At 40.5% G+C, this 24,515-nt stretch overlaps 2 protein-coding genes across 2 annotated transcripts; both read left to right on the forward strand.

The window, feature by feature from the left end:
* Positions 1-387: 387 nt before the first annotated feature.
* polr1c (RNA polymerase I and III subunit C) lies at positions 388-7,805 on the forward strand. Its single transcript, XM_029449955.1, has 9 exons — positions 388-518; positions 1,426-1,497; positions 2,188-2,295; positions 2,536-2,668; positions 2,910-3,041; positions 3,170-3,322; positions 3,791-3,940; positions 6,707-6,823; positions 7,426-7,805. Exons 1-9 carry the CDS (start codon positions 447-449, stop codon positions 7,542-7,544), a joined length of 1,056 nt encoding a protein of 351 aa, XP_029305815.1. The 5' UTR covers positions 388-446; the 3' UTR covers positions 7,545-7,805.
* A 2,376-nt stretch (positions 7,806-10,181) lies between these two features.
* fbxo28 (F-box protein 28) lies at positions 10,182-21,664 on the forward strand. The gene is made up of 5 exons (XM_029450439.1): positions 10,182-10,370; positions 13,329-13,438; positions 15,049-15,187; positions 17,589-17,784; positions 18,788-21,664. Exons 1-5 carry the CDS (start codon positions 10,182-10,184, stop codon positions 19,297-19,299), a joined length of 1,146 nt encoding a protein of 381 aa, XP_029306299.1. The 3' UTR covers positions 19,300-21,664.
* Positions 21,665-24,515: the final 2,851 nt, after the last annotated feature.

Here is a 24,515-nt window from a genome sequence, read left to right on the forward strand (position 1 = left end):
AATAACAGACTTTATAGGCTACAAATGAATGTGTTAATTATATGGGCACCAGCACATAGGCCTATTGGAATCAAAATAAATTAGTTAGCAGACACTTACATACAGATATTTAAAGTAAATGGGCGTGCTGGTCAAAGGGGGGGGGGGGGGGGTCATTTACAGAGAAGCAATAGTAAACAAAATAAAAGTATTATACATTTGTGTATTTGTTTATTAAAAGGTTATCTAAAAATATATATATTTTAAATTAGGCAATATTATATAGGTTATTATTAAAAAATGAAAATATAATACAAGAATATGTGACTTTTGAAGACAAGGAAACACAGTTTAGATCATGTAATGTTTCAGAATCAAAGATAAGAAGCTGTACTGGCGGCAGTACTGCGTCACGTGACGTGGTAAACACTGCAGCGGAGGCGGAGCAAAGTAGGCTACATGGCAAAATGGCGGCGACCATGAGCAACGTGGAAGAAATTCGGAATCGAGTTATACTTGGGGAATTTGATGTGAAGAATGTAAGTGTCTTTTTAACAATGGTTTATGACAACACCATCCTCTCGCTTGCAGCGGTCACAGTCTCACTGCTGCTACTTGTCCGTTATCTGTCTGTGTGCCGCTTCACGTGTGTTCAGCTGTAAACACTAAAGACATCTAAAAGTATAAACCATGTCAGGGTCACATCACTGGATCATATCTTACAGTTCAGTGAGCTTTAGTACTGTGGTGAAAATACCACATTCTAGCATATGATTTCTAATGTCACTTTTAAAATATAAATAAAGTAACTTGTGATTGTGCGCTGTTGTACTTTCAATATAATATTAGTGTTAATTTATCATATAATAACATTGATTATTTTGTAGCTACTGAACAGTGAGTTAAATTCTCTGTCATATAATATATGTATTATAATATTTGATGGGGACTCTCATGTCCTCTCCAGTCCCAGGCAGAACTGAGTGCACAATATTCCTGAAACACCAGGATCCCAGCAGCAGGCCTGTGCTACTGTCCCATAGTACTGTCCTGTGCATCTGTCCCGTACTGCTGTCCTGTAGTACTGTCCCGTGTATCTGTCCCGTACTACTGTCCCGTGCTACTGTCCTGTGCATCTATCCTGTACTACTGTCCCGTAGTACTGTCCTGTGCATCTGTCCCGTACTACTGTTCCGTGCTACTGTCCCATACTACTGTCCCATACTACTGTCCTGTAGTACTGTCCTGGGCATCTGTCCCGGGTTACTGTCCCGTTGTACTGTCCATCCTTCAAACCTATCAGAGACTGAACTGCCTCTATGGGGTGACGGATATTATACCCGTGCACACGTATATTGAACAGTTAAAGTCTCTTAAATAAGATCAGATGTTTGCTGCCTGTACCTTCTTTCTCTTATTGATTGCTTGATTATTTGTTGCTTTTAGGTTCATTCTTCAGATTTCCCTGGCAACTACCCTGGTTATGATGACACTTGGAATATGCAGAAATTTCAAAAGGTACATACATGCCTGTCATTTTGGACCTGAAGGTGGCTGCTTGATGGTAAAGTCTGTTGGTTCTGTCTGTGTCCATAGTTTTTTATTGGAAATGCCTCCTGTGCACTTTTGGAAATTATGTATTTGCCTTTTTTTGTCATGGATATTTCCAAACCTCAAGGGATTCCAGATTTTCTTATTTCTCTCTTTTCTGCTCCTCCGTCAAATAAACGGCAGCATTCAATACCTTTACTTTGAAAATGGGGTTTGTGAACGACTAAGTTGTTTGGAGAATGTTAGTTCATTTATTCTTTAACTTCATGAGGACATAAATAAGACTTATTTATTCTTCAGACAATTTTTATGTAATTATGTGTCTGGTAGCAAAGCCGGATAACTTATTTACTACTTTAAGAGTGTTTTAGAGAAGACAGAAGACTGATACAGACTTGATCTTTCTGTTGTCGTAAAGAAGTTCTGGGTTTAAAAGCACTTTATATCTATTTTTACTTAACATGGCAAGGTAACTTCGTATTTCTATAACATGTTTTTATACATATCTATAGGAAGCTAAGAATAGTCAAACTAAAACACTATATTTCTTTTTATGTCCAGAAAGAAATAATGAATGTACTGCTAGTTAAGAGTATTGAGTGTTTTGAACCAATGAGCACTCTGATGTTTGATATTTCTATTCTTCTCTGTTTGCAGAACTTCAGAATTGACGTAGTGCATCTGGATGAGAACAGTATGGAGTTTGACATGGTGGGGATAGATCCAGCCATCGCCAATGCCTTCAGAAGGATCTTACTAGCTGAGGTAGGACTTCCATTCAGTCGTGTTGTGTCATCTCATATAAATACTAACATTGACAAAAAATGTTGTTAGTTTTAAGGTCTACGTTCTCATTTTCTACCCAGTTTGTTTTGTATGGGGCTTGTGTTTGTGAAGAAATTGTACATCTTGTGTATCTGGCCAGTTTCTAAGAGAAAGGAGTCTTAGAAGTTTTTAATTTCATGCAAATATATTGTGAGAGCTTTGCATTGTTCTTGGTTGTAGGTGCCTACCATGGCCATAGAGAAGGTGTTTGTCTATAACAACACATCCATCGTTCAGGATGAAGTCCTGGCCCAAAGATTAGGCCTCGTCCCCATCAAAGCTGACCCTCGCCTGTTTGAGTACAGGAACGCTGGTAAGACGGTGAACCTCTCACACATATGACAGCAGCCTATAGAGTAGGTTTGGGGTTGGATAGCATGTTGCTGGAGCAGTTGATTCACAAAGTTTAGTCGGGTTGCAGACAGCACATTAACAAGGCAGACTTGTTTCATTTTGGGCTTTCAAATAAAACTAATTAATTGGCTAAACTGATATTATCTGGTGAGATGTTAATGTTGTAAAAAAAAGTTATATATATTTCTTTTTTTTCCCAGGTGAAGAGTCTGCAGAGGAAGAAGGTTCAGAAATAGATACAATTCAACTGCAGCTGAAGATTAAATGCAGCAGGAACCCCAGAGCCAGCAAAGACTCGTCTGACCCACGAGAGCTGTATCTGAACCACATGGGTAGGTTTCAGGTGAACAAAGCTTTGCTGATATTGTTTGCACATGCAGTCTGACGTAAGAAAGAATATCCCTGTGTAAGATGAAACATTACTGTGTTTATCTTTCTCCCTTGTGCTGTCCTGTCCCAGTTTATTCCCGGGACATAACGTGGGTCCCCATTGGGAATCAGGCAGACGTGTTTGCAGACTCCGTCATCGGGCCAGTACATGATGACATCCTGATCGCTCAGCTCCGACCAGGACAGGAGCTGGACATTATCATGAACTGTGTCAAAGGGGTTGGTAAGAGCCAGCTCAGTGCAAAATATCCTGATATGGGAGAGGAACAGGGGCATTCATATTTACATTTAGTTAAAACAAGTATTAAGTTTATTTTCATGGCCTACAGTACCAGAAGGTGTGTCCAAACCTTTGACTGGTACTGTATGTGTTTCCAAATCTAAAAAAACACTTTATCATGAAAGCTCATTTTTCAGAGAGATCTCTGTGACAAAATTATCTTCACTTATGGTTCCTTCTAGACCTTTTAACAAAAGTAGACAAAACTTTGGTGGAATCCATCATTGATATAGTATTTTGATGATTTCTGTAGTTTAAATATATGTGAAAACTCTTCTCAGAGGGAAACCATACACTTTCAGAGGCTGCTTGCTTGGACACAGCTTACATACTGCATGTACTTTGACCATGTTATCAGTCCAGACACACTATATTTTCTGCTCCCTGATACTGAAATGTGTCCTCTGCCAGGTAAGGACCATGCTAAGTTCTCTCCAGTGGCCACAGCCAGTTACCGCCTGCTCCCAGAGATCACCCTGCTGGAGCTGGTGGAGGGAGAGAAGGCAGAGCGCCTAAAACGCTGCTTCTCACGAGGAGTAATAGACATCGAAGATGTTAACGGTAAGAAAGAACTAACATTGCCACCGCTTTTCAAAGGACATGGTGAAACAATTAAACACATGAACAAGTCAAGCAGGCAGCCCATTTCCACATTTAATCTTTTATCTAGGGCAGTGGTTCTCAACCTTTTTTGGGCCAGTGCCCCCCTATCCATTATCCAGGTCCCTTACCCACCCCCCCATCAAATAAAATGTAGGCTTCCTGTTTGTCTCCCCTGAATTTTAATGTTTATTATTATTATTCTGTTTGTATTATTCTACTTATTATTCTTAGTATTTATCATTTATATTACATATTGATTATATTAATTTAGTATTTCAATTCTTATAATACTTTTCTTATTATTAGGCTGTTATATTATGTTATTATAAAAACTCAAATTCTCTGAGATTGAAGTTACATAATACAATTTCAAAAATAATAATAAATATTATATTATTAAACAAATGTTTTGTTGTTTTTACCTTCAATTGCCCTAATACAGCATGTACTCGGGGGGGCAAACAAAGACATTTTATTCAGGAGTGTTAAACAAATGCAACGGTAAGAAGTTTGCACTCTTAAGTGATCCAACAATAAACGAGCACAAAGGAACAAGTCTGAGGTGCTGCCCCCCCCCAATGGAACCCAGTGTTTTATTTTATATAAATATACAGCGCCAAATCACAACTCACTATTCACATTGAACACATGCTCTTTTATTAAATAAACTAATCGCTTATGTTATTTATCTCATTTATGTGCACGTTTCCGTGTTTACTGCGTTGCTTTGCGCGTTCACATTCTCTCTGTTTCATGAACACCTCCAGTCAGAGACAGAGCGGAGGAGAGGAGAGAACTACAAAGTGCAAAAAAGTCAACAATCAAACATTAATTATAGGGAGCGACGTCGACTCCAACGTTCAGAAACTCAGATGCAAATATCCGTGTTTTTAAAGGCACACAGCCTGAATCAGCAGCAGTGATGCAGATGTTAGCTCTGCCGGCGTTAGCTCTGCCGGCGTTAGCTCTGCCGGCGTTAGCTCTGCTACTACAAGCAGCCAGAGTGCAGCTCGTCTGCTGCTGGTCCAAGTCCCGACCAGAGCGGTAGTTCTTTAACATTAATTCAGATTAGTTTTGTTCATGGTGTAGCTATGGAATAACATTAATGCTTTCGAGCAGTGGTGGCTAAGGGGGGCGTCGCTCCGTTTTTTTTTTTTCAAGCGGCACTTTATCACTCAGCAAAATAAAAGTCTAAAAACAAACACACTTGTCCTTTCAGCTCGTGCAGTTTGGAATGTTTCGTGCTGTAATGCAGCTCGAGAGCCTTTTTCATGACCGCGTCCGCACAAACTAGGCACACTGGCCTTTTACTTCCACAAAGAAATAATCGTTCGTCCATTTCTCCTGGAACATTCCGCATCGTGATGACGTGACCACGTGATGACACGTTCCGCTCGTGTTGTGTTCAAAGACCCTGACCATGGCCAGGAAAAACAGTCAGTCGCCTGTTTTATTCTATATCTGACTAGATTTGGATTTATATTTTTGGAGTAGATTTTTTGCGTGTGTATGAATGACCTCGCGGGCCGTACATACAAACGTCCCCCAAAGACACGTGCTAAAATATTGCTTCCAGTGCCCCCCAACGTTCTCTGAACGCCCCTTGGGGTGCAGCCGCCCCCGTTGAGAACCCCTCTAGGGAGAGGCTTAATATAATATGGCCAGATGTATAACTAGAGCATTACGCTCCCAGACTGCAGGGTTACTTGTGGTTCCTAGAGTCTCTAAGAGTACAATGGGAGCCAGAGCCTTCAGCTATCAAGCTCCTCTCCAGTGGAACCAGCTTCCAGTTTGTGTTCGGGAGGCAGACACACTCTCCACATTTAAGAGTAGGCTAAAGACTTTCCTTTTTGATAAAGCTTATAGTTAGGGCTGGCTCAGGTTTGCCCTGGATCAGCCCCTAGTTATGCTGCTATAGACTTAGACTGCCGGGGGACACCTCCCTGCTCTCTTCCTTCTCTTCCTCTCTCCTCCCCTCTCTTCTTCTCCCTTCTTCTCCCTCTCTATCTGTATGCATTTATGTAAATGTATGTTACTAACTCACCATCCGGGGTATCATCCCCGGAGTGTCTGTCTCTCATGTGGCAGTTTGCCACTGATAAAGTTTACGTCAGGATCATGACTCGTGACAGCGCCTGCTGACCTGGTCCTGCTGACACCGGGAAGCCTTATTGACATTTTCCTGGATTCATCCATACTTTCTATTTTTTTTTCCAACACAACATAATTTCTGTCAAATGTTGTATTTGTACTATGTTGTTTATCCTGTACACACGACATCTATTGCACGTCTGTCCGTCCTGGGAGAGGGATCCCTCCTCAGTTGCTCTCCCTGAGGTTTCTTCCATTGTTCCCCTTTAATTGTGGTGTTTCTTTTAGGAAGTTTTTCCTTGTGCGATGTGAGGGTCTAAGGACAGAGGGTGTTGTAACCTGTACAGTCTGTAAAGCACACTGAGACAAATGTATAATTTGTGATATTGGGCTATACAAATAAATTTGATTTGAATTTGATTTGATTACACTGTATTAAGGAAGGCTTCAGCGACTTATGAAGTAAAGAAAGAAAACCTTCCAGTTAAAATAATACATTCTTACCAGTTTCATCATTTATATGACGCACTGTAGATTTCTACTGTCCTAACAGTGCAGGAATGGATAGGAGTTGAAGTGAGTCCCATAATTGTGTCAATGTAACCCTCGGTCTTCTTGTGTTGGCCACCTCAGGGAAAAAGGTTGCCAAAGTAGTGAACAGTCGCTTGGATACATGCAGCAGGGAAGTCCTCCGACATGACGACCTGAAGGATGTGGTGAAGCTCGGGAGACTGCGAGACCATTTCATCTGTAAGTTCTTCCACCTTGTTCATGTACCTGCCAGAGCTAACCGCTCCAAAGACAGCAGTCAGGCTCTGTAGCACTAAAAAAACAATTCCACAAGTCAGAGGTCACCTTGAAGGAGCAGTTTCACAATTCCTTTCTTTCTTGTCAAGAGTGAAGTGAGAAGATCTATACTGCTTTAATGTCTGTGTGGTTAATATGAAGCTACGGCAGAGACAGGTCTAAACATAGAGACTGGAGCCTGGCTCAGCATCTCTGACACTCACTAATCTACATGCAAGATGTTTGTTTGATCCGTACAAAGACCAAAATGTTGAAATGACTTGTGATGGTGTCAAGCAACCGGCAGCCACTCTAGCAAGTCATTGCTCCAGACATATGGTTGTAAAATAACAACTGGTTTCTAAAACCACAATGACTTGTTTTCTATTTCTACACCTTCTCAGCAAGATGAGAATATAGCAATATTATAAAATTATTTTCATGGGATTCTTTGGATCGTTCCTTTTCAAAACATATGTTGTGGTGAAATAGGAATGTCTTAAAGGCTGTTTGTGTTGCTGCAGTTTTACTCTATATCAGTTGACGGAGCTCTCCCTCTCACACAGTTACTGTGGAGTCGACTGGCATCCTGCCTCCAGACGTGCTGGTCACAGAGGCCATCCAAGTCCTCATGGTCAAGTGTCAGAGGTTTCTCAATGAACTGGACTCTACAAACATGGAGTGAAGTCATGACTGAGCATGCTCAGAACCACCACAGAGGATGTGACTGTGACATATGCCTCAGACTATCAGGACTTGTATTGTTGATACTGTGCTCTCAATGTCTCTGTTTAAACTTGTATTGATCAAATCTATACTCGATTGTCAAAAAGCAGATATTGTTATTGTGGTTAGACTTTCTTGTAAGTATGTATATACTGCTGTCTCTAGTATTTTGTATACCGCTCTTGATTTACCATTAATAAACATGCTGAATCTAATAAAACATTGATAATATCTAGATGTCCAGACATACAGTACCATTAGATTATCACAGATATATCAGTGTATATGTTTGCTGACAACAAGAAGCTTCTGCACATAATTATATATCTGACATAATGTAGAACAATGTCTCCATTTCATTCTTTGTCCACTCAGTGCACAAAGAATGAAATCATGGCCAGTCCAGGACTTTAGAAATCATGAGTGCAAGTCCCCCCCACCCTCGAAATAATTTGACTAGACACAAAATTAAAGTCCGTAAAATGCTGTAAATGTTTATTTGGAGTCATGAAAATGTAAACATTTAGATATATTTTTAGAGCCAACAAGATACAAAAAGCCATCTTTGGGGGAGGTGATGGGTGTAAGGAGGGCAGGTTGAGCTTCACCAGCACCGAGCAGAGCTGGACTTCTAAGGTTGCAATCTCTTAAGTCAATGAGTGCATTCTCAATTAAAGAGTCCAAAGATCAGGGTATAAAATGAAAAATATTTGGAATACTTTGAGATGCACAATATCACCCATGTTTCAGTTTGGCTTTTTGGACATGTGTACTTCTGACCGAAAAATACAACGGTAAGAAATGTTTTTCTTTACACGAACTACAACGTCAACTTATGTTAGTTAAGTTAAAACTTCTCCATCAGCTCTGAAGATATTTCTCCTGCTAACCCCACACACTTGCTGGAGTGTAAGACCTTTGTTTCCCCCATCTGGCAGTGAGACTATTAACATGTGAGAGATCATAGCCACGGAGCAGCAGCTGGAGTGGACGCTATATTCTCAGAACAGTTTGGAGAGATGCAGCGAGCTCTCCTGCAGACAGGCTTGTACGTGCACCAGCGCAGGAGAGTCGCCACAGACTCCTCAGCTCCGGTACACTGAAACACGGAGAGCTCTTCCTGCAGGCGACAGGCTTATTCAGCTCTGTGAACTCGTTTGGCAAGGGCTTGAATCTAACAGACCGTCCATTTATATGTAAATGTCCCGCACTCCAGCTTTAAATGCAGATACAGAAATAACAGCAAAGTCCTTATTTATTGAGACATGTAATACAATGTGCTGTGAGATTTAACAGCTGTGTGAAAGAAGTAAAAAAGCACAAATAAGACAGATGTCCACACTGATGCATTTCATGCTTGGTAACAGTCATAGGTCTCAAGTGAAAACATCATCATTCAAGCTCGAGGATGCGAACCTTTAAAGCATTTGTGGCAAAGAAAGCTATGGACCTTGTGTAGATGTACATGTAGATGAATATGACTCAATATGAGTAAAAATTATTAATTATTAGCCGTAGGCCTGGTCTAGTTTAAACTGTTAATTCATTTCTTCGAGGGTAGTGCTCCATGTTCACTTTAATTGGCTGGTGGACGTTTCTTCTGCTTTTGATCGGTTGAGAAGTTTTATTTGATGAAAGAGACTTTCAGGGATTTTGCTTCCGGTCTATCTGTGTACCAAAGAAACTCGATAAGCAGTGGTGGAAGGTGGATGTAGATCTTTTACTACACAAGTATTAGCATCAACATATACTTAAGTACCAAAAGTAAAAGTATTCATTATGTAGAATGGCCCATTTCTTAATAACTTTGATATATTGCTAGATCATAGTTATGCATAATATATTAGTTGATTTATATTTTGCATGATATGATATAAATATGCAAAGTACCTAAAGCTGTCACATGAATGTAGTGGAGTAAAAGTACAATATTTGCCTCAAGTAATTAGTACAAGTCATCAAGTCATTGACGCATCAAGACTGGATTGTTTCAGCATCATTCTGAGTATCTTTACTTGTATTGGCCCATGTTTTGCAGTGATTTTTAAAATCACGCTGAATACCTTTGAATGAACTCCAAACTGCTTTTAAACTCAAGGACTACCCCAAAGTGAATTTTATTTATATAGTCAAAGTCAATTTTATTTATATAGTCCAATATCACAAATCACAAATTTGCCTCAGGGGGCTTTACAACACTTTCCTCACACCCTTTTCTCAGGTCTTACTTCAGTGTGCAGGACAATAGTGTTTCACTTAGATATAAATATGATATCTCAAACAATCTTGTTCATTAATAAAAACTGGAAAAATACTTGAGTAAATCAAGGCTATTCTACTAGTATTGCTACATTTTTGAAGTACTTTCAGAATCTTGAGTTTGTAAAATAAACTACACTGTCTATTGTATGTCTTTCCCCCGGCAGGTCACTTTTGTTTTCCATTGCTCCTCTCAGCTGTACTAGCATCTCCTCCACCACTGGTCTTTTCTGCCTGACTTGTTTTCCCTTTATTGATATGTAAACATGTTTTATATCACTTGGCACACGAGCTTCTCATTCAAGCGTCACTTCCGTCTCCTCCTTAGCAAAGCAAGATGGCGGCCGTCGTAGAGAGAGTTGATGGTTGTGTTGGGTCCTTGGACTCAGACTCGGTGTCACCGAGATCGTCCAGCCCTCCACCGGACCAGCCGCACCAGAACAACCCGCTGTTAGGACTGCCCATTGTGGCTATTGAGACTATTCTCCATTTTCTGTCTTACGATGAAATCAGCCTGCTGCGCTCGGTAAGAACAAAAACAAGCCAACTAGAAGGTGTACAGAGCTAATGCTAGCCACATGCACTTTTCATCTTTGGACAATAGTTATGTAACACATTCGTAGTAATAATTGTGGATATTATTTAAAGCTTGTGTTTGATGTCTGTGCAGCCGTCTAACTGCAGCCATGGCCGCAGTGCTCATTGCGCTGCTAGGTCCTCAGCAGGACAGCCTAGCTGAGCAGACACTGGAGTAACTTAACGTGTCACGACACACCTAAACACACTTAAAGATGAATTTTCTCAAGAGGAAGGATGAACCCAACGGTTAGACTGTGGTTGTGTTTTACTCTTGCACTCAGACACTGCCTGGCCCTGTCGGATATGTTGTTCAGTGAGGTTAGCTGCAGATGACTCTCTGCTCAGTGTGCACACTGGCTGATGTGCTTCCAACACTCCCTCACTTCTGCGAACGCTACAAGGCTTCATACAAGCTTATGTGGACTTTGTTGCAGCAGTTGTGTTCTTTATTACAGGTTTTTTACGAGGCAAAATGTTCAGCCTCAGTCTGTAATCGTGTAATAATTATGTTGAATGGGCAGATTAAGAGCAAATTGGCCCCTTGGTAATTGTCCCCATCCTCCACACAACTGTTTAGCAGCTTTACTACATTACAGGTCATTTATCAGACGCTCTTATCCAGAGCGACTTACAGTGAACTAACTACAGGGACAGTCTCTCTGGGGCAGCTCAGGGTTAAGTGCCTTGCTCAGGGGCACAATGGTGGCAGCCCTGGTATTGAACTCACAACCTTCTGGTGTTCTGTTTGGAAACTGTATCACTAGACCATCACCACCCCATGTGGGTTATGTCTTGTATTTTGCAGATTTACTTCTGTTGTTACTTGTTGGCACTGAAGATGTGTGTCTAATCCTGTCCTGTTACAGCAGATTAACACTCTCACCCAAAAAACTCTATAGATAGTGTGCAAACACGTGACAAAACTGTGTGACGTATGCGTGCGACGCCATGTTGGTTGGAAAACAAATCAACAATGGCGTCTAAAGCGAACAACAACAACTCCGACTTCTTCAAAGTATTCTGACTCTCTGGAGTCCTCTGCAAAGGCAAGATTCAGAGGAAAAGTCCAAATTTGCGGCCGTGACCCGTACACGCAAAAGCCGTCGGATTATATTGAGGATTTAGAGTCATTACCGCCGATTGAATATCCGGATATTGTGAACTAACTTGTGCTACAAACGTCATGGGCAACCAACGCACAAATGAAGGCATATAAGAGCTTAGATGCTTATAATTTCTTTGTTTCTGGCTGGGTTGGTAGTCTTCTTAACAAACCACTGAAAGATGACAGGGTGCTCGTCCATGCCCGTGTAAATCACTCTCAAAGAGCTCGAGATACACCGCTCAAGCCGTGGTTTGTGAGTGAGAAGAGCGGCGATGTTACGCCATAAAGTTTTGCCGCTTCTCCTAGTGACGAGAAGTAAGGTCTTACAGTGTTCGGGTATATCATAAGCACAAATGTTTAACGTAAACATTGAAAACATAGCTTTAGCATGAGCTCTTACCAGATATAAAGTGGACGCCACACACACGGGTGAATTGTGCTTTTTCTTCTGTTAAATCCTGACGAGTTATGTTGCTAAACCACAGTTTACAGCGTTCGGTAGACAGCAATTCATCCCTCTTTTGTGGATTGTTGTTTTTGATGATTTTAGGAAATCTAAAGAACCGTTTCTCTGGGTCACGAGTAGCGTTATTACCATAATTATACACTGCGCACACGATTGGCATTTTCTTTCAATCTCAGACGTTTAAATACAAAGAAAATTGTACCTGGGCCTGGTAGAACTGGGCTTTTACTTGTGAGACTTTTGCATTGATTTGAGTCACAGTAGTAATTAACTAATGAGAGGAAGACATGTACATAATCCCCAACGTGTCTCCTCCTCCTCCTGCGACATTAATTATTTCCTCTGGTGTACACTAAATTAGACTTTCAGCCAGAACTTTTTGAATTGTCTACATGGTGAATGAATGGGTTAAGGAGCAGTTTTTCAGTGTGGGTGGTTAGAAGAGTATAGTGAACATGTCTTCAAGACCACGGAAACTTTTGTTAAAACGGCAAACTCTAATCGAGTCGGCTCTTTTTTTGGTTTTCCACTCGAGATGGTACCTAGTACTTCACGGCAAAGCTACTCCTACATTACGCCTTACTATTGGAAAAGTGCAGACGTTTGGTTGCTGACTTAAAGGATTCAAGGTGTGAACTGTAAGATTCATGATACTAGAGGCTACATGTACTGTCCTGTATTCAAACGAGAGGTTGCGTTAACTTTTATACTTTAGCTGTTATATTTTCCGTCATTGACGTCATGTTTTGTAACTGATGGGATCTGGAGGATGTTCGACATTTTGATAGATTAGAACCCTGAGGGCAATCTACAATAATTTTGAAGTAATTCCCAGGAGGCTTTGGAGTGCGTCTGTTACCCCCACAGGCCACAGAGGACTGCAGCCGAGTCACTGGGTCAGAATGTGCGTCCAGTCTTGCCGACTTCTGATCACTTCTAGGAGAAATGTTCCCCTGCTGATTCAGTCTCCAGGGTGGCAGCAGTGTGTGTTGACATGAGAAGTGATTGGACGGTCTCTGTTTATCTTTTATCTCCATGCCCATATAAATGCATAATAATAAGTTTGCTCTGTATATTAATTATAAAAAAAAAAAAAAATCACTATATCATTAAAAAAGAATGGGTAAAAATAGGTTATGACTCTGTCCACCACAATGACAGACAACGACAAAATGTAAAGCAACCCCTGATCCAAACTACAGGGCTAAGAACCCTTTGTAGGTAAATGTCTTCCTTCTAAAGTGGCCCTGAAAACGTTGCTGCTCTGTTTCGCCTATGTACATACTCATAAAGTACCTGTTGTTCACCTGCTATCTGTTGTCTGTCTTCTTCAGGTGTGTAAGCGCATGGATATGATCTGCCAGCGTGTCCTGAATCAGGGCTTCCTGAAGGTGGAGCGTTACCACAGTCTGTGCCAGAGACAAGTCAAAGCCCAGCTACCCAGGTCAGTATCACACCACGACAAGCTCTGCACAAAGGAATATGTTCACTACTGTTGAGCTTTATTCTCACTCTGTGGAATAACATGGGCATAGTGACATCCCACGCATGCTTCTGAAGGGACATTTGATCACTGGATTGAACTTGTTGTGGGTCTTTGGACCCCTCGTGGTCAGTGATGGTATTAGAGGGGGTCAGTGGAATATTCTCGCTCTTCTTTCAGGTTTGAAATGGGAGGCTTTTACATACACAATCTCAGAACCCCTTGATTGTGTTTTACGGGGCAAATATCTTTAATTTGGGGACAGTTTTGCCCTTTTCTCCTCCCCCGGATTATATCTGATGCTGATATATATGTTGCCTATATATAGATGTGTTTACTACTATAGTTCTTTAAAATTGTCATCATTAGGTTGCAAAAACTCAACATGTGTCTAAGATGAATTTCTCATGATCAGGCTGACTGCAGTGAAGCGAGCCTGGTGATGAGCTAACAGCTTGTCTGTGTGGTGACAGCAGCCTCAGCTCTCTGTACACTGGACGAGTTCAGCCCAACACTGCGCTCAGGACAGAGACTATAAGAGCTACAGACACAGCTCAGTGCAATAGTCAAAAGAAAATCCACCTGAAGACTTTGGCTCGCAGATATGAAAGTAAAGGAAAAGCTGAAGTGCGGCCAGTGTACACAGCTGTTCTGATTTAAAGCTTTACCATCAGACACACATTAGGACTGAAATGTGTCTGCTGTTCACTGGACACTTCAGTCTCTTACAGCAAAAGTGAAGAACCACAACTGGCTGACTGCTTAGTTTATACATCAGATGCATTCAACATGCGATGTGGCTTGAATGCGTCTCTTGGGGCTCATCACAGGGAGTCCAATACTCAAAGACGGTTCAGAACCGCTGGCTTATGTGTTTGTATGATGGAATGAGGCCCTCAGCCTCACCTTAGTCTCTCATAGCCAGTTCTGTCTGCGGCGCTGTCTGGCGACACTCATTATCATTCTGCTATAGAGGGAAAAAAATCGGGCTTTTTTTGTATATCTTATTCTTTATAACTGTGATTTTTGATATCAGCTGACTTAATTTCCATCTCTCAGAAAACTGTACTTGAATGATTTTAAAACTCTGTCTTAACTAACCCATATGGCATTAAAATGTTATGATCTCGGATTTATATTTGTGTATGGCAACAATAGCTTCAGTTCTGACAAGTTTGTATAGTCTCAATTTATAGTCGTTTGGTCAGTAACTTTGTTAGACTTTACAGAAACTTGTAAATGGAAGCAGTCAGACAAAGGGGAAGAATCTACTACCGAGTCGGCTGACAAAGTTTTGGGGACAGTCTTAATTTGGACTTCCTGTGTGAATCATTGAAGAGAGAATCACAATTCATCCAAATATTTTCCCCGCCCAATTATGGGCCTGATGGGAAGCATTGTGTGTGTGACACGGACTCATCCCATTGCACTGTGATGAAGCTCAGGAAGAAGATTTGTTTTTTCAAAACTAAATTCATCAGTGAAGTTGTAATGCACAGTTATAAGTGATGGGAGACATACCTTTTATTAAAAGTTGTTTTACCAGTGTATTAATCATGAATTGTCCCCAGGCGAGAGTCTGAGAGGAGAAACCATTCCCTGGCCCGTCACGCTGACATCCTGGCTGCCGTGGAGACACGCCTCTCTCTGCTCAACATGACCTTCATGAAGTACGTCGACTCCAACCTCTGCTGCTTCATCCCTGGAAAGGTTAGCTCCGCTGCCTCTGCTGCTCAAAGCAGCAGCAGCAGTCTTACCGACAGGAGAGGACCAGTGATAATGCTGGATTGTTAGCACAGCAGGAAGCTCACATTAGTCCGTTTTATTTTATGCCATGTTGTGATGTCTCAGTTACTCTCATAGATTCCACCCAAAGTTTCGGCCCTTCTTCAATAGTAAAACTAATGTTTCTGTTAATAACCTCACCATGAACATTTCCTCACCACGTTTCTCTCACACCCTGCTCGTCATTAGCACTCTCCATTCTACAGTTGTTAAATGAGTTAAACACAGAAATGTTGAACACACAATACTTTATCAAGTGTTCTGCCCTTGTTTAGACTAATGTAGACTGCACAACACACTGTTGAGTGAGATTTCAGTTATTACAAATGTGATTTTTGCCTGATTTTTTGTACTCCAGCAACTCTGTTTCCCTTCAGCTCTGCATAGTAATTCCATTAGTTTCTCTAGATACACCCACATCCATCTGTGGCTCAAACACACGTTTAGATTGTGTTGTTCTGCATCAGGGTTTGTGTGACAGATGTACTAATACACCTCTGCTGGAGGTATACATGTTGTTTCTCTGCTGTCTGCAATGATTCTGTGCTAACTAAACTTAGTGTCCCCTAAATGTTTCTATTCTACTTTGAAGTAGACTAATAATAATAATAATAATAATAATAATAATAATAATAATAATAATAATAATAATAATAATAATGCAAGAGATGCAGCACACAGTGCTTCACAATAAGGGACACAGAATGAAGAGAAAACGGGGATATAATGTCATAATAATGTAACAGTAAAAAATTAAATAAGATGAAATAGAATACATCCGAAAATAAAACCTGGTGAAGAATAATATTAATTATTATTATTTAAAAATTAAGTTAAAGGTTCAATGTGTAAGATCTGCCAGAATTAAAACTTAACACATTAAAACAACGAACTAACATTATGAACAGAGTGTGAAGAGGTAACAGTGTTGACATTATGTCAAACACGTCTCTGTTGTGTTGCAGAGATATCTCCTGAAGTTAGCATGCTAACAGCTAGCTGAGCTCCATCCAGCCTGTAATACCACTTGTTCCTCTAGAGGTGATAGTGAGTCAGTGTAGCTGCAGTCTGCCCTCAGTACAGAGAGAAGAAGTACAGCTGTCTGATCACATCCATGATCCTGCACTTTGGAAGTTTGTTTTGATTAAATCGAAAGTGGCAGAAACAAGAAAGCTACTCGCAGCCTCGCCTTGTTCCTGTGGCTGCCAGGAGGCTTCTCCCCCGGGAGGAGACTGGCGACAGACGGAACTTCTGTTAGCAGTTTGCACTTGCTGTTGCTGTCGTTGCACAGGCTAGCTATATACAAACTATCAAAAACATAAGGTTACCACCGGACAGGTGCCACAGTAAACACACAGATATCTAAGCTCCACTTGAAGATTATAAGATGGGCAGTTATTTAGACCGGCTGCTCTAATGAACTGACTGACAGCACAGCAGCAAATATTATCAACAACTAGGATGAAGCGAGAGAGGGAGGGAGGAGGGGGAGAGGTATATATATTATATATTATTATCAATTATCAGATATATATATATATATATATATATAGATATGATAATATAGATATTATATGATTATAGTATAGATTATATATATATATATATATATATATATATATATATTATCATATATATATATATATATAGTAGAATATTATTATATATAGATATATTATCAGATATATATATATCGATATAGTCATATATATATATTATATATATATATATATATATATATATATATATATATATATATATATATATATATATATATATATATATATATATATATATATATATATATATATATATATATATATATATAGCTGTAGAATACAATACACAGTATTAAGAATACATTATAATACTCTAAAACTTTAGAATACAATACATATGACAAACCACTACAACTAAAATATAAACAGGTTAACATACTATAGTATTTTTATTAGGAGAGATTGTAGCTTCTATGGACCAGTTTAGAGGTGAAATACTGCCCCATATTTCTGTGGAGCAGGTGTCTCTGAGCTAAACACTGCACCTTTTTTTTTTTTTTTTAAACTGTTGATCAGCACCTATATTTGTAGCATACACCAGTAAACACTGCAGCAGCATCAAAACTACTCTTTCATCATCAGTGGTAGAAATGAGAATTTTAAGATGTAAATTCATAAAGTAGGGTGGTGTCTCGATGACAAAGACTCCAGCTTCTCACCTGCCCATGCTTATCTTTCCTGGCTGCAGAGCCCACTAAGATGATCATGGTCATATCTGTTGAGTGTTTCTTGGTGTCCTGTTTTATTGTGCCGTTGTGTTTTGTCAGGTGATAGATGAGATTTACCGTGTGCTGCGCTACGTGAACTCAACTCGAGCCCCACAGCGAGCACATGAGGTTCTGCAGGAGTTGAGGGATATCTCCTCCATGGCCATGGAGTACTTTGATGAGAAGATTGTCCCCATCCTAAAGAAGAAGCTGCCAGGGGCCGACCTGTCCGGACGCCTCATTGGCTCTACACCAGGTAATGGACATGTTTCTCCTGGTTCATAGAGTTACAGTTCAAAAGAAAAAGTGACCCAAAGTAACAATATGTAATACAAATGCTCTTTCAATCACGAGTGTCCAACTTGAATGGTTGAAAGCTTCACTGTAAGATGCTGAATGTTTAGATATTAACTGTCTGCACTGGATGCTTATTTTCACATTTCAAAAAAGAAATGCGTATTTATGGCTAAAATATCTGAAGATATGAACTTGTACACTTGTACCGTGATGCAACACAGTGGGCATAGATGTGACTTGTACACAGGTATGTCCAGATAGAAATAGTGTTTCTCCCCACGTTACATTTCCATTTCAAAGATTATTTGACTTTGTTTCTGACTACTGTTGCGGTGCTATGTGTCATTTTATATCGTGTCATATATTTATATAAAGTATATTACACAGCGGAGAGTAGACTGATATCAATACTGAAACAAGATGGTCTCTGTGATTTATTCCTATACCTTTTTGTGCTTCTGGACACACAAGTGTGATTCCAGCATTTGATCACACAGTCAGTTTTATTTGTACATGTGGACACATTATGTTGCTTTGGCTTTATTCTTTTAATAGCTGCAACTGTTCATGTAGATGCTTTCATTTGAGTTATGTTTATTTTGTTCACTTATCATCCAGAAATCCCAAAGGTTGTGTTTTCTGCTTCTCCAGTGTGAGGCTTTGTGTTGCAGCTTTCCCCTGTTTCATATCACGGTACATTGAATATCTTTGGGTTTTGAAAGAATCATGCATACATTGTATTTATTATGGAATTCATTAATTGAAAAATAACTGACGGATTAATCGATAATAATTAGTTGCTGTCAGGCATATTCTTGTTCCTTTACAGCAGTCACCAACTCCAAGATGACTTCAATATAATAAAAAATAAAAGCTCTCCTGCAGTTTGATCTGTTTGTGTGTGTGTGTGTGTGTAGCAGTACATTCCTGAACACCTCTGAATATCTGTCCTGTTCCCTCAGTGGCAGGTCCATCCACCTCTCTGACCACCATGTCCCTGCTGGCCAAGAACACGCCGTCGCGCTCTGAGATGACCAAGGTGCAGCAGCAGGTGAAGGTGAACGGGGCGTCAATGACAGTACTGCGGAGGGAGATGCAAGAAATTCGTGTGAAGCAGCTGGAGCAGCAGAAGCAGCTGCAGGATCAGGAGCAGAAACTGCTGGAACAGACGCAAGTGATCGGTGAGCAGAACGCCCGCCTCGCTGAGCTGGAACACAAGCTCCGCGAGCTGATGGATAGTAGTGCTGCTGCCATGGGAGGTCCCCGACCCAGCACAGCCGTCCCCTCCACATCCAGCAGCGCTGCTGTGTCTTCCACTGTTGCCAGCACGTCTGGTATTGTGTTGGCAAGTGGCAGCGTGGCCGCAGCCTCTCTATCCAGAGAGCCAGAGGGCGAGAGGGGGTCAGCACTCAAACGCACCAGAAAGAGCTCAGACCTTCCACGACAGTCCAAACGGCTGCGCAGCAAGAAATAAGAAACTCAGTGTGTCATTTAGTTGAAGTTTTGTTTTTGGTTTCGAGGTCTGACTGATCACACCTTCTCCCCAATCCCCTGCGTCACTGCCCACCGCACCTCATCACCTGTACTGTCTGTGAGAGGAGTTGGGAGTATCCCTGTACGCTTTACCCCACCCCACTAAATCAGAGTATAGGCAGGTGGTCGGCCCTTTGTAGCTAAGACTATTTATTGAAGGTTACATTAAAATGACTGTATAGCTTTTTAATGTAGATGCTTTTCTAAGAGGCTTTGGCATGGCTTAACAGAAATTCAGATGGTCGGTAAATTTGTTTGAAGTCACATTGTACGTGTTATTAATGTAGTTCCTGTTTCTGAAATAAAATCTACCAAGAGATTTTATTTTGGAGACTTGCACAATTAAAAGGATATCACAGTAAAAATACAGACTCATGACAGTCCTTACATCACAAGTTAAATAATCTTAACCTAAATAATAAACCTAATTAAAGTTGCATGTTTTGGGTTATCAGTGAGCTCCTTTCCATTTTCACATGGGTACGATGTCTAAATCCATAAGCTTTCATTTCATTCACACTTGCTTCTTCTTAACTTTGGCTAAGTGCAATAATCATCTAAAATAGTAAGAAGTAATTCACATTCCTTGCCAGTAACTTGGATGGTCCATTCATATTGCTGCTCAGATCAGTTCAATCTGGCCAGTTTTTCACCATAAAAGTGAAGGATGGGATCTTAAAGAAGGAAAAAGGTGTTTAAGTTGCATTAGTCAAAGTGTCAGCTGTTGAATCTTGTGAAACTAATTTCTTTAAAAGGTTTCCCGTGAGATCAGACCGTTCTAGCTCTGGTGTGCCTGATAGCGCCTGGTGTTCATGCTTCTCTTTTACTCTGTGCTGAGGACAAGCAAACTGCTCTCCAATGGCGAACACGTTTTGCATGTTTCCTTTCAGGATCATACCAGTGTTTTACATAGTTCAGCCTATTTAATACAAATAATGCACAGCTCCGTACAGCTCAACACTTTATAAAGTACAGTGTTCTTTCTACTTTGTGGACAGCCGTTTATTTATTAATTAATTTCTCTGCAGTTTACTTGCACGTTACTGATTGACTGCTGTTCTCTGCCAAAATAGGGTTATCAAAATTAGAGAAATAGTAGTTGCTCAATCATGCTTCATTTCGACCAACAATTCCGAGTTGAAATCTTTGTTCTTGAGTCTGACAAAATATATTAACTCAAGATCCACTTCCTAGCTTTATTTCAGAGCTTTTAGCTACATCTCTGCCTTCAGCCGAGTTTGGTGTATTTCCATGTCACGAAGTAACGCTTTAGAAGTTTCTAGAAGCTCGCTGTGTTCAAAATAGCATAGTAACATACTACATACTGGATCTGTATGGACTACATACTGGATCTGTATGTACTACATACTGGATCTGCATGTACTGCATGTTACGTACTGGATCTGCATGTACTGCATGTACTTGAGTATACTCAAGCAATAAGTCTTCTCTTCATCAATGACATGACTCGTACTCAGAAATTCTTGTTAATCTAGTATTCATCCAAGCATTTCTCACATGAACAAAATCCACGTACTATGCAGTTAGAATGCACTACATACTCAATTTGACGTCATACTTTGTGAATGGAATGTTAATATGCGATTTGAATACAGCCTGATCATCATGTACAGAATAAACATGATCAAGTTTCAGATTTCTTCAACACATACCTGCTGGACTTAGGCTCTCACTGTTTATCAGGCTAATTATTTGTAGTAAATAGTTGGAAACGGAGACACTCGTATGGTCGTAGAAATTATGTCAAATTAGAAAAGTATACTTTATATGTAATGGTATTTAAAGGGTCTATTCATCCAAATGATTAATTTTCTCACTTCCTTGCTGATCTGTAGTGATGGTAGAGGGATGCTAGATATGTTCTACACTCGGAGTAAGAGAAGTTCCCCAGCTGTGGTTTGAAAGGAAGCACTCTTCCCCCCCTTCTGTAAGCCCATATTGTGGCTGCACTTTTGTTTGAAGCTCTTCTGTTGTTTGGATGACCTGAACATGAAGTTTTGGTAAAGAAACTTTGGAGATGCAGTTCACATCTTGGTGAGCACTCGTGCTTATGGTGACTGGGCAGAAAAACACAAGAAGATGTAATCTAGTAGCTTAATTTGAGACTGCGTCTCAGTTTAGAAAATTGCACTGTAATCTTCATGTACTTTAAAGTCTAGATTGTGAATTATTTCATGTATGTATACCAAGAAAACTCTTTTGAGTTGGCTAACTACGGTTTTGTTGCGGACATTGCTGTTACAAATGTACAAATCAAACTTATTAAAAACTCAATTTAACTCATCCACATATCTCTGTTTATACCCATCACAAGCTCTTTGTACTTCAACCACTTCCCAGGCTCATTTATATCAGCTCATTCAAATTATATGCATGTTTAACTATTTGAAGGGTACTCATTTATCTTGTTTTGCACTTTTTTAAAGATGGTTGTCTTGTAAGATACACATTAATACAAGATTTAGTGTAGTACAGCTGTGCTCAGTAAGGCTGGTGCTGCTTTGAGCTACATGCTAACGCTGATTCAAAGCAGGCAGAATATTTACCATGGTCACCATATTAATGTGCTAGCGTGCTAACATCAGCAGTAAACAAATTACAATTGAGGCTGTAGGGAATGTTATTAGTTTTGCAGTTTTTTGGCCATAAAATCATGCACAGGGCATACTGAAATTGTAACCAGATGGTGGCGCTAGATGTACAGTCAGACAGCAACATTTCATCCTGAGGGGAACATGAATGTCTTGTAGCCTACCAAATTTTATGGCATAGTTAAGATTTCAGTCTGGACCAAAGACCATTTGTGCCATTCTAGCAGTGTGGCTGTAAGGAAGGAGAATTTCAAATCAAAGCAGAGACTTTCTCCATAATAAAGCTCGAGCTCTCAAACACTCATACCTGTCAACATTGGAATTTCAAAATAAGGGAAATATTTTGCCGGACTCCGCCCATATTTTAACAGCTCTCAGCCACCAATGTAAACGTAAACACATAAGGGACGGGTATATACATTCAGGAAATACATGTTTATTTAAAGTATGTATTACTTGTACAGAAATGTTTAAGATTTAGATATTTTATTTTAGTTATTATCATCAACCTATTTGATGATTGATGAGTTGTGTGGCTTTTGTTTTCCCCATGAGTTCTTCCTTGCGATGGCAGAGTCGGGAAACATGTCCGTTACACTGCGACTGAAATCATTGCAGAAGCTGAAGGCTACATTATTTTTAGCGCAAAGCATCGACATCTTTGCTTTGGTCGCTTGGTTTGCCACCGAAACAGTTCTTGTCACACATGAAGTCATTGACAGTGTATGTTTTTGTGCCTCTTGGCGTGCTTGTGCTTGGACGATTTTTCTTGCTGGCGAACATCGCTTATTCCGCCGTGTGCGATGCTAACATCTGAATGGCACACTTTACCAAAAGCACGAGTTTGCCCGACTCTGCTTTTAATAAATAAGGGAAGGTCTCCTCTCATTTGGCAGGTACTTACATAACGTTTTAACTTGTTTGGCAGGTACAACTGCGTCTCCACCTATCTCCCGTTCACTGTGACTCATCCATATGTTTTTGTCTTCTTCTTCTGTGTTATTGTTCCTGTTTTCTTCTTCTGTGTGTTTACTGGCGGATAATTTTTTGAAAGGTTAAAAGTATGGGATAATTACGGGAAAATGTTTAAACGGGAGAAAAACGGGATGGGATAATCCCGGGGGAAACGGGAGGGTTGACAGGTATGCAAACACTGGTTCTCATCATGTAACATATCTCCTATGTTGTAATGCCACATTCATGTGAGAGTAATTACCCATCGATCCATTATCTATAACTCCTTATCGTTTACAGGGAGCCGAGCACAGCTGACACCCTGAGACGGGCGACCATCCACGTATATTTACATCCATCGGCAGTTCAGAGACGACATTAAGCTAACCTGCTGATCTTTGTACTGTGGGGGAAGCCGGAGAAACCCACAAAGAGAACATGCAAACTGCACACAAGTTCTCAAGCCGACCGGCCGGTTCCAATATGCAGTCTATGTTTCAACCTGAATCTTCCTGCTGTGAGGCCACAGTGCAGGCCTTCAGTACAGTACAGACAAGTGTTATATTGTGAGTGTACAGTATTTTTAACGCTATCTCGATCATCTACACTCACAGTAACATTTTGAGGTGTCCTGTAATGTGAACACTCGCAAGTGATAAACATGGTGATCTTTACCATCCGGCCAATCTTGACGTGAACAGCATTGGACCCTGCCAGGTAAACACCCACTTGTTCCAAACTCCATGAACTCAGTTTGTAACGCAGGCGTTAGATGAATTCATACAAACTAATGTAAAATGTGTTTATAATGGTTTCTTATATCAAAGTCTGTGCTTTCAACCAGTATCCATAAAACATTTGCCCAGGATTCAACATAATCCATATCATCCGTAATCCAGGCAGCAAGTATGTTTCCCAACAAAACATACTTTGTCAGTGCTATGTAAAAGTACAACGTATGACATAAAATGACAATGTAAGTAGAAATGGTTTTCACCAGAAATAAAGCCATTGATTAAAAATGAAGATAAAACATTTGTCTAGTCGAGCTTCTGATTTCATACAATTTTCACATTCTATCACAGAATCCTGATGTGGTGGTTGGTGTCTCTCTTCTGGGACATTTCAAGCATGCAGGCCTAAGCAGGGGGTTAGTTTGCTTTAGTGTCGGGCTGGCTCTCTCTCTCTCTCACGCTCGCTCGCGCACGCATGCTCACTCACGCCCGCTCACTCATGTTTAGAGGGCAACAGGAAAGGGGCAACATCCGTGATCCTATCTGCCGACTGCTATCTGAGTCAGAGATTTTGCAGCGCTCTCTGACAATTACTGGATGGACATAAAAGGCCTTGAGAGCTGACCAAGTTAGAGCAATTTACTACTGTGGGAGGGAGGAACAGATTGGAAGTTCATCATCTTTACTTTCAACTTTATTTTTGTTTTCTGCTGGTGGTGCTGGTGCGTAGTTCTCTCCTCTCCTTTCCTCAGCTCTTTCTCTGACTGTAGGTGCATGCGCACGTTTTTCTAACGGTGCGCGATCTACCCACACTACCCTCGCGACCGACCTTTTGGCCACCCCTGTCCTAGTATCTC

Source organism: Cottoperca gobio, chromosome 15 (genome assembly GCF_900634415.1).
Source record: "Cottoperca gobio chromosome 15, fCotGob3.1, whole genome shotgun sequence".
Lineage (NCBI taxonomy): Eukaryota > Metazoa > Chordata > Actinopteri > Perciformes > Bovichtidae > Cottoperca > Cottoperca gobio.